This window comes from Triplophysa dalaica, chromosome 13, assembly GCF_015846415.1.
Source record: "Triplophysa dalaica isolate WHDGS20190420 chromosome 13, ASM1584641v1, whole genome shotgun sequence".
In the NCBI taxonomy this organism is placed as follows: Eukaryota; Metazoa; Chordata; class Actinopteri; order Cypriniformes; family Nemacheilidae; genus Triplophysa; species Triplophysa dalaica.
In genome coordinates, this window is record NC_079554.1 from 8,637,155 (window position 1) to 8,652,769 (window position 15,615).

Genomic DNA, 15,615 nt, shown 5'->3' on the forward strand with positions numbered 1-15,615 from the left:
GGTGATGTCTGTTTTTTGTTAGTTTAGCAATTGTACTAAAAAAACCTTAGATTGTTTTTGTTAGTTTCTATGAGGTTACGGAAGTGCTCGGCTTTTGCTGCTTTTAGTGCCTTTTTGTAACATTTTTATTAGATTAGATTAGATTAGATTCAACTTTATTGTCATTACACAAATACAAGTACAGTGTAACGAAATGTAGTTTAGGTCTAACCAGAAGTGCAATTAGCAAGTGCAGGATATACAGTGTGAATAAATACAGAATACAATATTAGGAAAATACTATACAATGGGCATGTACTATGAAAATATGACAGTCGGTATGTACTATGAACAATATAAACAGAAGGATATATACTGTGAACATTAATGTACAGGTGGTTATGAACAGATAACAATATAGACTATACAATAGTGCAAGTGACTTTTGCACTCTCTTTCCATGCAATTTTAAAGACCCCTAATTGGGTTTGTTTCCATTGGCGCTCAAGTTTACATGTTTCTCTTTTTACGGCGCTAGTGGTGCTATACCATGGTGCTATGATCTTTTCATTAATCTTTTTTGACTTCATAGGTGCAAAATAGTGCCCATGTTGCTGGTTGCAAAAGAGTGTGGTAGCTCTTTAAACGCCACTGCTGATGGATCGTTAGCATCTACGTTGATATTAAAATCTCTGACAATCAGTACTTTATCGACATTAACCAATACGTCCGATAAGAAGTCTGCGAACTCTTTCAGAAAATTAGTGTAAGGCCCAGGGGGTCTATACACAGTAGCCACTGTAAGTGAGAGCAATGTTTTTTTTTACTTTTGTTTGGAACAGTTATGTTCAACGCAAGCACTTCAAATGATTTAAATGTATGCTTTTTTCTTTGAGTTGCGGTAAGAAAGTCTCTAAAGATTGTTGCGACACCACCACCTCGACCAACCGGACGTGGCTCAAGCATATAGTAGCTTGGTGGAGTAGACTCACTTAGACCGAAATAATCATTTGGCTTAAGCCAGGTTTCAGTAAGGCAAAGTTTATCAAAACTGTTGTCTGTGATCCTTTCATTTACAAAGACAACTGAACAATAAACCAAATTAAGTATTTCATTTTAAGCACATAAAATAGCACTTTTTCACAAAATGACTCTCCTAATGTTGCACAGCATGCTGTGAACTCTAAATTCACTGCTCAGTTAGGAAAATTAAAAATGGGAATTCTTATTAAAATTATAGAGATTTTTTTCTATCATTTTTAATTTTGGTTAAAAAAAAACAAGGACACAATTGTATTAAGTAAAGTTTACTCAATTCATTTCACAGAATCATTTTTTACAGCATTAGGTGTGCCTTACTGTAGTCTCGTGGTGACTTAATAACTTTTAATGACAGTATGGATCCCATGTCTATTATGAGTCTACTGTGTGGCTGGTGTTGTCATGACAGTACAAACAATAACATTTGAGTAAGCCGATACCCAGCAGAGGGAGTCTGTCTACATCCACACCTCTGCCAAGGTGTGAAACCTTGAACCCAAGTCATCGTGTGACTCATCATAGGTGCAGGTGCTTTGGAACCAGTAATCGGTCTTTTACATTTCATATTCATCAGTATGTCATCTGATGTTTTTTACAAAAATGAAGTGAAAGGGTAAATTAGGTGACAGAATCGTTTGTTTACTGATAAGGTTCAATGTGAAGTGAAATTTTCATAGTTAAAATCTGAGTAAAGTGACTGTATAAGCAGAACTCTATGCCCTCAAATGCTCGGGCGTGTCCCCTGTTGGCGCTGAAGCCACGCCCACTCGCAGCACTCAACCTGAGTCCCAAGCCCAGGTACAGGTACATTTAAACAAAATGAAGTGAAACCCATATATAAGATAGATTCATTACACAGAGTGAAATATTTCAAGCCTTTAATTGTTGAAATTTTTCTGATTATGGCTTACAGATAAGGAAAACCCAAAATCCAGTGTCTCAGAAAATTTGAATATTACATTAGATCAATAAAAAAAGGATATTTTAAACAGAAATGTCAGGCTTCTGAAAAGTATGTTAATTACTATGCACTCCATATTTGGTTGTGCCTCTTTTTGCATGAATTACTGCAACAATGTGGCGTGGCATGGAGGCAATCAGCCTATTGCACTGCTCAGGTGTAATGGAAGCCCAGGTTGCTTTGATAGCGGCCTTCAGGTCATCTGCATTGTTGGGTCTGGTGTCTGTCATCTTCCACTTGACAATACCCAATAGATTCTCTGTCATCATTTATTAACCTTTATGTCATTCAAAATATCACAAGAGAGTAGTTAAAATTTACAAAATATCCACTTGTTATTGGGTAGGTTAAAACTTGATTTAAGCAAAAGTGATGACATGTCATGTTGAGACTTTGACATCCTGACAAGTCCCATGATACTTTTGCACTGGAAATGAAGTTCATACAGTCTAAAAATTTCGATGGCTCAGTTTTGTTCAAAATGGGACAATTCCAACTGTTTTTTTAACCTATGCTGTGTTGTAACAACCCAAAATGCTGGGCAGTTTTAATCCATTGTTGGGTCAAATTATACTGTATTAACATATTCTGGGTTTCCCAACAGCTGGTTTTGTCTATCTTTGACTCAACTCTGTTCTGAAAGTAACCCATATTTTTTAAAGTGTAGGAAAAGTCCAACAAATTAGGAAACAGTGATTAAAGAAAGTAAATCCAGTAAAAGCTGTAAACAAATTGATCCATCTTCTCAGGTCACCGATATACTGTACAGAACGTTCGCTTGCTTAAACATTATGAAGACATAATGCAAACACACCGTGATGGAGAACAGAAAAGCAGATGAAATTTGAATTTTGAAATTTGAATTTGAAAAGCAAATCATATACTGATTTTGTATTAACAAAATCACTATATGAGTCGTTAAGATGTTTTCATCAAAATATATTTTGAAAAGTAAAAGTGCATAGAAAGCAAAATGTCAACTTTATGGTTACTAAGTTTTTGGAGAATAAAATGTAAAAATTTGATTGAAATAATGTTAAAATGTCTTTCAGTGTAACAATATTTATATTCTGAATTTACTATTTATAGGTGTGTATTTAGATAAAATGATCACCTTCATTTATATTGTTATATAACTATAAAGATAGAAATATATATTATACACATAGAAAATATTGTTTCTATCTGCATTTATTTGCAGAAAATGAAAACTAGTTTTCATGTGTCTTGCCAAGCTGTCAGTCTTTCAGATTACTGTTGTATGATTTTGTTTTATTTTGTTGAGCTCAACAGTCACTGGACTGGCCTCAATTCATCTAGAAATGTTAAATAAAGCAAAAAAACATTGAACACTCTCAAATTATTTTCTGTGGATGTCTATATTTTTTCTTGGTTTCATGCACAGTGGGTTTAATTCTCAGGAAAATTATAAACTAATCAACTGTATCTTGAATACATTAAAAAATAAACCTAAAACTGTTCAAGCATTACTATATTAGAGGAATTTATTTTATTATGTCATTTTGACGAACAAAATTGAAACCTCGGAAAACATTTAGTATATCGTTTCAGGAATTGATGACTTTCAGATTCCAGGTTTGGTTGACACTTGCAGACAAATAAACAGTTATACAACAATTATTTTAAACAGGCTTTATTGTCCTTTTCCACAATCAGTAAAATATATGAAACATTTATAAAACAAACATTTAAAAAATAATCTCCTCCATATGCTTACAATGTATTTAACGCCTAGTAGATTTTTTTATGGTGTGTACAAGATATCAAAGGAGGGTGTTACATATATAATGCTTCTTAAAATAGACATATCATACTCTTCTAGATGATGGAAAAGTTGAAACCCAATGCCAATCCAAAAGTAAACCACAAAAAAATAGACCAGCACCACAACTCTTTTTATTTTGCCATTAACTTCCTAAAAGAATTAGAATGCAATGTAGCTATTGTGCTATTAATTACAAGCAGTATGCAAGAAATATATATAATTTACTAAAAAAGATTATTCTTTTAGAACACTCATTTAATACATATTAGCATTATTGCTTGGAATGGAAGTTTGGTCTCTGTATTGAATTAAAGGCTAGTGTAGTGCAAAAGAACATCCCAAGCATCTATTTCTACTTTCTACATCATGTGTGAAAAACAGTAAGCACCAAGTGTTGACCAAAAAACTAATAAATTCATATAACACATAAAAAACTTTACCAGTGCTAGTCAATGAAGTACACTGATCTTATGGCAAATTCCCGAACCATATTGTACTTGATTTAATAGCAAAAGCGATTCATAAATCTTAATTTACAGTAACTTTACTTTTCTGCATACCAACTGATCTGCTGTTCCTGTGCCGCTTTACTGATTTCTACTTATGTTAATGTCTTTAATAAAGTATTAAAATAGCTTTGGGCTCAGGCTAGTTTGCATAAAATCCCCAGTAATGGCCTCAGGACTACCGGAACCGTCGCATTCATATATTATTTCTGCAAATAACCTTAACAGAACACACAGAAGTGAAAAAACACACACATACATACGGAATCACATCCCATCTATATGCAAAAAATATAAATTCCATTTTGTTATATATATAGTATAGTAAATGTACTACACAAACAGAAAGCGAAGCCTAAGGACATTAAAAACAAGCATTATTAATTTGCATATTTTCGACAAATCAAGCTTTGATGACAAGATGATGTATTGAATGGCAGGCATAAGCTCAAATACTCAAAAAAAGAATCATTTTTTTACATTTTCAAAATTATATCTAAACTCTGGAACACTGCTACAATAGTACGTATTAGTGTTGCGTCGTTAGTTGATAGTTTTTGATGTCATAACCTTCTTCTCTTGCATTACGACCTTTTGCGACGTTGGATTTCGAAGAGACGACCCGCTCAATCCCACGTTACCATTTATTGACCCTGCAGTAAAAGCCGCCTTTTGATCAGAACCCTGGACGAGCCCCGATCCTCCGTAAACTACACCTTGAGATACTCCCTGAGCGGAGATGCCTGTTTTGAAGGACCCCTCAACCATTCCACCTTGTCCTCCTTCCATCATCATCACGTGCTGAGATCTCGTAGCCCCTTTCGGTAGGGTCCCTTGAAGGATGTGACCGCTTTGGGCACCCCCGTCCATCAGCAGAACCTGCGATCTGGGCAGAGTTCCTGTATGTATCATTCCAGTGTTGAGCCCTTGGGTAGATCCGCCCCTCTCCACGAACATTTGCGTTCCGGGCAGAGTTCCTGTCTGTATCATCCCAGTGTTGATAGCCTGGGTAGATCCGCCCCTCTCCACGAACATTTGAGATCTGGGCAGAGTTCCTGTATGTATCATTCCAGTGTTGAGCGCTTGGGTAGATCCGCCCCTCTCCACGAACATGTGCGATCCGGGCAGAGTACCTGTATGTATCATCCCAGTGTTGATAGCCTGGGTAGATCCGCCCCTATCAAGGAACACCATTCTCTCGCCGTGACCTGCCACTACGTTGCTCCCCTGGAAGACCACCTCTTCGCCCATGGGGGCGCTGTTCAGCACATACATATTCTGTACAGCCGGTCTTTCAGCCATCACCAGGGTGGTCGGCTGAGGCTCGACCATGTAGTACATGGGCTGCTGTTGCACAAGGAGTGTCTGAGCGGGCTGCATGCTTGCGATCATGGTAGGCCGATTCTCTGTCACGAGCACGTTCTCCACATGTGTGGTGGTGGCAGTATTGGAAGACACGTTTACAGTGTTTGATGAAGACACATCTCTGTTGATGGAAATGTTCGCACGTTCAACCGGTTTAGGAGGGGGAGGAAGAGGTACATGGTGCTCAACTGTGGTCTTTTTACCTCCACATATCTCCGCGAGAGTGTTAAACTTTGGCCCGAGGTCATTGAGAAACGCTAAATCGTTGTCGTCCTCGAGTATACTACAGCAGCCTACGGAGCCAGCAGGTGAGCCCATCCCTTCATTCTGGTATATCATCATGTTGCTCTTAGCAAATCCATCATCTATCCCTCTGCTTTTCTGTAAAAAGAGTGAAACATCTGTAGTTTGAGAACCCGTGAATATACAAACAAATACATTGGTTTGATGTGTACGTATATAGGGAAACACACAAACCTGTGAATAGTACTCATTTAAGAACATTTCAGGTGCGGCCATCCCATCGAAATCTCCGGCAAATTCTCTCCCCGCCCAGTTGCTACTGCTTTTCATGGAGTTCATGCTGTGCATTTCCATTCTATCACGCCCACCATCTACTATAGATGCTGACTCAATGTAGCCTCTGCTCAGCTCCCCTATTCCACCCATCGCCGCCCTCATGCCCGGCATAGCAGTTACACCGTAGCTGCCTCCTTTTAAGTAGCCAAAATCACCCTCATCTTCAAGCAGTATAGGAACATCCTATCAGAGGACAGAAGGTATATTTAATCATAATGATTTCCAGTTTAATGAAAATTCTGATATTGTGATTGAAATCATCTCTTACTCTGTCCTCTCCTTGGCCCTCTGTATGGTAAGAGATGAGGTGCTCTTTAGTGTCATAGGGCATTTCTGCGAACGGTCCTGCCATACCACCAGATCCACACTGACAGAACAGCAGCAGGAGGGGTATTACTGTAGAAGAGGAATACCAAATATTTCAGCACCCAACAATTATAAGACAATGTTATTAAGACAACCAAGGTTATTATAGTTTTCTAAAACTATTAAAACATTTCTGTTCATTGAAATCAAATCAAATAAACAGGGCAAATTAGCCAAAATATATCAAGACTCTAGCTTTGTGACATCAAAAAAGGCGTTTGCGCTGTCGCAATCTGTTATATTTATTATTCCCCCAATTTTTTGGCCGCTTTAGCAATTAACTAAAATACCTTTGTTACCGCACTTAAACTATTTACTGAAGCAAATAAAAACTAAACTTAAACTGAAATCAAAATCAACATGGCTTATATGGCAATTAAACAAATAAATACTAAAATGGGGAAAGTACATTTAAAATGACAAAAAAAATTAACTATTAACATAAAACACTAAATATTAAACTGCGATAAAACTGAAAACCAAAATAAAAGCTCTGCTTTTAAAAATAAACGATGGTCGAAAATGTTTTGTTAGAAAGAGTTGAAAGTGCTGCAGCAAAAATTGGCCTATTTTTTCTTAAGGGAAAAAAAACACATTATAAACAGTGTAATAACTGAAGCATGATCCATTTTAACATGCTGGTGAAAACGGAATGACTTTGGTAACTTACGCAACAAAGTGAGGAGACCAAGAATGAGCAACCCGATTCCAGCAGGTCCTAATCTGGAGCCGTTAGGTGTGTCGGAACCTTTTCTATCACAATTGACCTGATTTGAACAGGTGCACGCCTCCACCATAAGCTTTTCTGGTGCTTTACATCCGAGTCCCTGCTGGTCCTTGACCTCCACCATCACCTCATACCTTCCTGGCCACAGCTTCTCTTGGGCCCTCAAGATGGCAGTGGTGTCTTATGAGAACAAAAAACAAGTTTAACAGCAATGTCAATGGTGACATATTCAATAGATCTATCATTTTTTCTCATTTTGATTTCTAAAGTCATGGTTAGGACCAGCAAACAATTTGGACACATACCATTCAAATGCTCAACCACCCACTTTCCCGTAGATGTTTCTTGGACAACATTAAAAGTAAAAGGAGCTCCATTGGGTTCTACATCTTCGTCCACTGCAGTAACCAGGACTGCTTGCTTTTCAGTGCAAATCGTCTGGACTTTGCTTGTCAATACGGGGCAATGATCATTAAAATCCTCGACTTGGATGGCAATGGTGCCTGTTGCCGTCTTAGAAGGCATGTCTATTAGAGAAGAGATGACATTAAAAAAAATCTGTACAAATTTTGTATTTTAATGCCTATTGTTTAATGTGAAGGTGTCGCCATCAGCAGGACTGGTTGTGTACCTGCAATGACCTGTTTTCACAATTTTAAACTCTGTTACTATATTAAAATCGTTTTTATGTATGAAAAGTGTTATTAGTAATTGAATGAAAATTTTTTGCGATTGTCAAATCAGTATTTAGCATCAAAATACATTTGGTGATTGCACATTTTGGCTTTTGTTCAGTTTTTAAAATGCTTAAATAACACACAGAACGCAAAAAGGACTGAAAAATCACCTTTTCCTCATAACCATTTCTTTGCAATTGAAACTTACCTTGAGTAATGCTGTAAATGTAAGCATGATAAGTTCCATTAACTAGAAACTTGGACTCCCGATCAGGAGCCTTATTCATTCTAATAGTGCCAGTTTTCTCATCGATTGTCAGCCAGTTATCTGGGTCATATCCTTTAGCATACCTATAAAAAGTCCATTTGGTTAGTTCAAGCTATCTTTATTTGACAGAATAAAGAGTGAAAACAGTTGCGCTTTGAACATCTTTTGACCAAGATGCTTCCGTGTGTACTTACCTTACATTAGTAGCTTCTTTTCCCGTGTCTGAATCAGTGGCAGGGTATACTGCAATGATTTTAGTCTTGTCAAATGCACTGCCATTCTCTGACATAGGAATGGCCTTTGTTCCGGGAATGAACTTGGGTCCCTCTGGTTGATTTTTCACTTTTATGTTTACAATGTATGCTGAAAAACATTGTTAAAAAATGTTAGATTTTTGTTAACAAATAATTTGGATAATATCCATTTATACTTTGAAAAGTTTTTGATTGGGCATAGAGGTTTTTCATGTCACATGACCACATATCATCAGATTTGGACACTAATGTGAAATAAAGCTAGTCATCATTGGACAAAATTATAGAAATACTAAGTTGAAATAACTTGAACTGCCGATTTAAAATTTTAAAATGTAAGACTACAAAACATTTTATACAGTTAAATGACACTTCACTTAACATATGAGCTATTTGCACTTGTAAGTACAAAGAAAAAAACGTTTAATTTAAAAAAATCTAATTTGCAAGTTGAAACAGTGCAATAATAATATGTGACATGAAAATAGTGATGAGATTCAATGATTAACTTAAAGGGATGGTTCATCAAAAAAATGAAATTCTATCATGAATTAGCTCACTCTCTAGTTGTTCCAAACCTTTACAAATGTATTTGTTTGGTTGAACAAAGAGAAATATATCTGGACAAATGCTTGTAACCAAACATTTCTTGGACCCCATTGAAAACCATAGTAGGAAAATTTACAATGGCAGTCAAAAGTGCCCCAGAACCATTTGCTGCTCAACATTTCTCAAAATAACTCATAAAGTCATTTTTCATACTATGATAGTCAATGGGGTCCAAGAACTGCTTGGTTACAAGAATTTTTCCAAATATCTTTCTATGTGTTCATGAGAATAAACAAATGTATAAAGGCTTGGAAAAACTCGAAGAGGACTAAATAATGATCAAAAATATTTCTTGGGTGAAGTTTCCCTTTAATTCATTCGAGTTAGAACTGTGTCAATGATTTGTGTTGAGTTTTAGTAACTGGCGATTTCCATTTCCCAGTGTGCTTTGCATGGACTGGTAAATGTCAAAATAAATGCTTTTTATCAGGGGCGCCACTGGGGTTTCTGAGCCCCCTAGGCACTTCCATCCCATCGTAGTCACGTTATGGACGAGGATCGCGTTCCAGTAGGGCGCTCCGTTCACATGGGTCCCTAAACGTGTGTGGCCCCTTAGATTCCTTTTAGCTTCACCCCCTTACAGCGCCCCTGTTTTCTATTACATAAAAGCATTTATTAAACAAATGGTGTACAGGAGTACATCATTTGCTAAGATGAAATCAACACAATATAATTATCTGAAACGTTTGCTTGGAAGGCATTATATTGATAATGTCTTCAGTTAGTGCTATGTTTGTTGTTTTTTGTGATAACATTGAAAAAAAATAAAGCTCAATGTTATCCAACATTGTCCAAACATATTCTTTGACAGACGAAATTAAGTAAATCATACTACAGAAAATTAATTTAACCGAACACATTGCATTGACCAATCTGATCTGCCTGTAACAAACGTAATTTATTCATAACTATACTAGGATAGATCTATGTGTTGGGTTATTCCCAAAAGCCGTTTTGCTTTGTGTAAAGGTTGATTTTTGATTAATATTAAATTACAAAGGTTCACACTGAAGGATAAATATAATTTGAGAGTTTTGAGTTGTTAAAGTTAGTACAATTAGTAAAATTAGCTGAGTCTTTCCGACGTATAATTTTCTTTAGTCTTCATACCAGAGCTCGTACCAGACGATGACAAAAAGGAAAAGCCTTCAAATGAAACAGCACCTGCTCCAGAGTTCGTACCAGATGACGACAAAAAATTAGCTCCTCCACCTCCTGCGCCGCTTCCGCCGCCTCCTCCGCCTCCGCCTCCTCCGCCTCCGCCGCCGCCGCCTCCGCCTCCTCCACCTCCTCCGCCTCCACCGCCTCCTCCTCCGCCCCCCAGGTTTACATTGAATCCATTTTGATCACCAGTAATAGATTGGTGGTATGCAGCCTTGTTGCCTGCACTGATGCCAAGGTTAAGGTTTTTGACATCCTCATAATCAACAGGCTGCGAGAAAAGCAGACAAACAATATGTTCTTCGTTCAAAGAGATTTAGAAAATTCTGAGAAACTGGAGACTTAAAAGTCTGAATAATGAAAGAACATTAGAGATCATGAAAAAATGACTTTTGTGATTTGCCTTTTCTGTGGGGAAAACAATGCAAACCTTGTCAAGCATCAATATGGCCTCATTGGTCTTTGGGTCCATTTTAATGCTGAAGTATCCCGCCTCATTGCCTGATACAATGTCGCACATTGCCAGCCAGTTGTCCGTCCCCTCAAGATCCAAGTCACTTGCTTTAAATCTCATCACCTCCACCCCCTCTGTGTTCTCCTCTATGCTGCCTTCAGTCTACAGAGAGAAGAAATAATTTCATCAAAATAACTTTGCAACAACAACATCATGCCGCGGACACTTAAATAGTGTAGATGAACTTACCGGGCCCTCCAAAATAGGCACATTATCATTGACATCGTTGAGCTTGATGGTCATTGTTCCTGTGGATGAATGGCCACCTGAATTTCCGTTCAGGTCAGAGGCCTTGACTTGCAGCACATACTCTTGAACGGTCTGTGGAGAGAAACAATTGGTCAAATGTTTTATTTGAATGTATATTAACTGTCAATATATCAAATCAGGTAATATATATTAATATAATATTAACATTGTTAATATATTACACCATATTTTGAATAATACATAAGAAATTGTTGCTTTTTATAAATTGAACATATATTTCATATACGCACATGATTACAATGTATAGAAATAAACACTTTCTTACTGTTTAATACAACAAAATTATATTTTCCAGTAAATTCCCCATATATATTTTTTCAAAAGGGCATATCTATGCCACATTATTCATCCTGTATCAAAAAATGCATTCGCTCAGCTTATCAACAGATGCACTGATCGTGACCTCTCACCTCTCTATCCAGGTTCGGATTGCTGACACGAACTACCCCATCACTGCCAATGGTAAACATCGGATCCCCGCTGGGTTGCTGATTAATAATCTCATATTTGATTTGAGAGTTTGGGTTCCCAGGCTCATCAGCATCCGTGCAATCAACCTTCATCACTGAAGTACCTGTCGAATTGGACAATTAAAGACATTTAATAACAGTTACATTGCTTGTACAACAATGAGGTAAAAACCACAAGTCTCATTGAGCTAAAAAGGCAACGACGGCGGCAGCTTTGAGAACTGTTGCTCTGCTCTGGAGATGCTGTCATGTCACTTACCTACAGCGCTGAGCTCATCTACTGACCCAGAGATCATTGAGCCAAACACAGGAGAATTATCATTCTGGTCCTTCACTTTTATCCTCAGTCCAATATCATTCTCTGCAATCGAGTTATCCGTGAAAGTAGCCACTCCGGAAAGCTGCGGAGGCGAGGGGGGGATTCATTGTAAATGGTTAAATGTGGTGATTTCGATTGTGAACCAGCCCATTTGTTAAAGCCAAAGCGCTTTATTATTATTTTATCGCCATGGCCATCACACTTACATTATATTGAGCGATATTCTCTCTGTCAAGGATTCCTGTTATTCTCACAAATCCATTTTCAGGATTCACCACAAATAAGTTGAATGGCTCCTTGTCTGCACCGACACCCTTCAATGAGTATCTCACTTGTTTTCCTTTGTATTCTTCCTTATCTGAGCGAATCTATATTTTTCAGAAAAAAGCATTTGTTAACATTTTATAATCATTTTGTTTTGGCCATGTCAATTTTAGACGTGGCCCTGGTTTGTATTTAATGTTGACCTCACACCATTGCTATGCGTTTAATCTTTAATTGTGACTTGTGAGCTATATTACTTCTCAAATCTGCATCATATTTTTCGGCAGATATTAAAAGATCGTGGCCTTCATAAATACGTGTTAACGTATAAACGTTAAGTAGCATTTACAAGCAAAGCTAAACTTGCCATTCTCTTTCAGACATCATTTTAAGATATAAGGTCACAGTTATAAAATCTAAAGTAAACTAGAAAATGTAAATGTTCATTACGGATTTCTTACTTTTGCAATAAATTCTTTCTTGGTGTAATCCACATTCTCTTCTAGGATTTGGGGAGGGACGATCCATTCTCTCTTTTGCCTGTGGAGGGCCACGTTGTGGTGAGAATTGGCCTTAGTTTGAAAAACATGCTGTGGAGGAACAGAAATTTAACTGATCAACAGGTTGTGAAGAGACTTATTCGGGCAGCTTTCTTAGTTTGCTGATACACAACAGGACAGGGCAGGGAGGATTTCTTTTCTTTCTTTTCTTATATTTGTTAAACATTTTCAGGCAGCTTGAAACCTGTGTAGTTCAGTGTTTTGTACGTTTTGTTGTTACAGTGAGTTAATGGTATTTTCTATCTCTAACCCAACCCTAAACCTTACCCTTACAGAAACCTTTCTGCATTTTTCATTACGCATTTTTCTCATTCACCCTATGGTGACAGTTGGCACACAAAACCGCAAGACTCAATGGAAAAGTGAGGGGAAAACAATGAATTCTTTTATTTTATTATAAACAACATTTTCGTAATTTTAGTAAAAATAATTTCTACATTTAAGTAAGATTCTAAGCATTTTCTTATAATGTCAGACCTGTTGCTGTAGACTTTTAAAGTGGCACACGGAAACATCAAACATAAATAGTTTATACGCAATGCCAATTCAAGCTTTGAATTACTGTCAAATACAAACCAAGGTACTCTAAAACACGCAAACATTTTGGGGTTTAGAGTACAAAATGAAGATTCTAACCTTAATATTTAGCAACATCATTCTCCTATGCTCGAGTAATGTCAAATGGAGAGCGGATAAATGAAAGTACGCAGACATAACATGGACCGAATATAAAAAAAAATGAAACTGACACAAATAAAGTACAAAAATGAAACTTCGACATTATGCAAATATGAAGTAAAACAAGAATATACAAGCCAGAAGACATGTTGTAAGGCAACATCTCTATCAGGAATACCATCTATATTTAATTATTATATTCTTCACTGAGATTAACATCGGTATGTCATTATTTTACATATACAAACTTCAATGTACAGCATCCTACATGTATTAGTCTTTATGACTTTTCTTATAGCAACACCAGAGCAGAAATATAGAAAGATAGTGAGTGGAGACTGAAAATGAATAAAACAAAATCTTATCAAACATTCATTTCCTTGCCACATATTAAACCGCAACACAAGTGAGTAAATTATGATAGAAAGCTTTTTTTAATTACAGTTGTCGAGTGAAACATGAGCTTGCGGTGCCATTGGGTGGGGATTTGAACACTTCTGTAAAGAATAGACTTCTGTTATACAGTCTACCTGTAGATCCGGCTTGACGGCTGTTGTCTTTCCGACTCTGTGTTCTGAAATGCCCCTTACAAAACGTTACCAACGCACTAGGATGTTGGGATCGGATGTTACAACAGTTCTACACACTGCACTTATAAGCTTAAGTAATTTATACATTGTAAAACATGACTAAAGTAAGCCTGCCATGTGATAAACACGGTTAACATTTGAAAAGGGCTGCTCGACAGATGAGGCGACTCCCCTCCGACATTTCAATTGAACTCGCAGTCACGTTAAACTTACGAACAAACAAATAAATAAACAACAAAGGCTACAAGACAAGCGTAGAACAAACAGGCGAAGAAATGATTTCCATAAAGTAAAATGATACAAACATGAAATACTTACCGATAATGCGAAGCAAAACAGAAAAGTGAAAGCGGGCGACATACGCCGGGCCATGGCCGGAGTTCGTGTTATTTCCTGTTCACCTGAGATCCGCTGCTATCGCCACCTGCTTATAAAATCTTTATAATATCCAGAAGAGCCAAGATGTGTTTGCGATGCTTTATGATGAACGATAGTGAGAATGATGTCGATGCGAAAAGCTTTAGAGTAACTGCTTCATCGTCATTTCTCCCACGCCCTTACCTTGCGGGTTAAAGGAGGATCTAAATCCCGATGGGTGTGCGTGTGTGTATATGTGTGTGAGGGGGTGAGTGAGTCCAAGTGTGTGTGTGTGTTTGTGTGTGTGTGTGAGAGAGAGAGAGAGAAAGAAAGAAAGAGAGAGAGAGAGAGAGAGAGAGTGAGAGTGAGTGAGAGGAATAAGAAATATGCATAATTACAATATGTATCATAATGGGTGGCAAGGGATTTATTGATACATTTTAACTAGTAAGCAGTACGAGTTACTTGCACATTGCACACATACTTACACATACTTTTATAAACAAAGTCTGCATGGAAAAAGTTCTAAATCACAACATTATAATCAGTGTTGGGTGTAACTAGTTACCAAGTAATTAGTTACTGTATTTTAAATACTTTTCCCTTGAAAAAGTAAAGTAAGGGATTACTCATATGTTTTCTGTAATTTAATCACAGTTACTTTTGATGTACTTAAACTAAATACTTTGTGAAATATATGCGTGTGCAATAGTGTAATTGAACTTCAAAATTCAAATTCTTACTTTAAAATCTGTGCTCACATTTGTAATACTTTGGTCAGTTAATAATATTATTTATTTGAATGAATTAAATAAGCCGTTTCATGTCTATACTTGAATCACTTAACTAATCAAGGTCGATGTAGGATATAGAAAGTAATTAGTAATGAGTAACTAAATACTTTTTGGACAGAGTATTTTGGACAGTAATCTAATTACACTATTGAATATGTAATGAGTAACTAGTAATTAATTACTTTTTCAGAGTAACTTACCCAACACTGATTATAATGTATAAAAAGGATATAATGTATATTTTAATACATCATATGGATAATTGGTATGCCCTGCTGGTAAAAGCACACTTTGAGGATTATTGATATGTTGTCATTTTCAAACCCCACGAAAAACAGCTTATTGATATTTTAAATTGTACAAAATTACCGTCAGAGCTTTAACTTGAAGACGGAAAGATGTCAACGTGATGAAACCATATTGAGCTGAACCTGGATTTGCTGTTTATTAAAGATCAAAGATAAATACTCTCTGGTTTCATTTTGATGATACTTGAATGAATTTATCAGTGTCACGCACT

The 15,615-nt window shown here is 36.8% G+C and overlaps 1 protein-coding gene across 3 annotated transcripts; it reads right to left on the minus strand.

Annotated features, from left to right (window-relative positions):
* Positions 1-3,619: 3,619 nt before the first annotated feature.
* Positions 3,620-14,504, minus strand: dsg2.1 (desmoglein 2, tandem duplicate 1). Of its 3 annotated transcripts, none has more exons than XM_056764961.1 (15): positions 14,263-14,504; positions 12,578-12,706; positions 12,059-12,220; positions 11,793-11,934; positions 11,474-11,637; positions 10,983-11,114; positions 10,710-10,895; positions 10,229-10,550; positions 8,450-8,618; positions 8,196-8,338; positions 7,616-7,837; positions 7,254-7,490; positions 6,486-6,613; positions 6,116-6,400; positions 3,620-6,019 (listed from the first exon to the last, which is right to left on the minus strand). In XM_056764961.1, exons 1-15 carry the CDS (start codon positions 14,314-14,316, stop codon positions 4,817-4,819), a joined length of 3,678 nt encoding a protein of 1,225 aa, XP_056620939.1. In that variant the 5' UTR covers positions 14,317-14,504; the 3' UTR covers positions 3,620-4,816. The 3 variants fall into 3 exon arrangements, with proteins under 3 accessions (XP_056620939.1, XP_056620941.1, XP_056620940.1); XM_056764963.1 differs by having other exon boundaries at positions 10,301-10,550; positions 14,263-14,503; XM_056764962.1 differs by having other exon boundaries at positions 10,283-10,550; positions 14,263-14,503.
* Between the last annotated feature and the right edge of the window lie 1,111 nt (positions 14,505-15,615).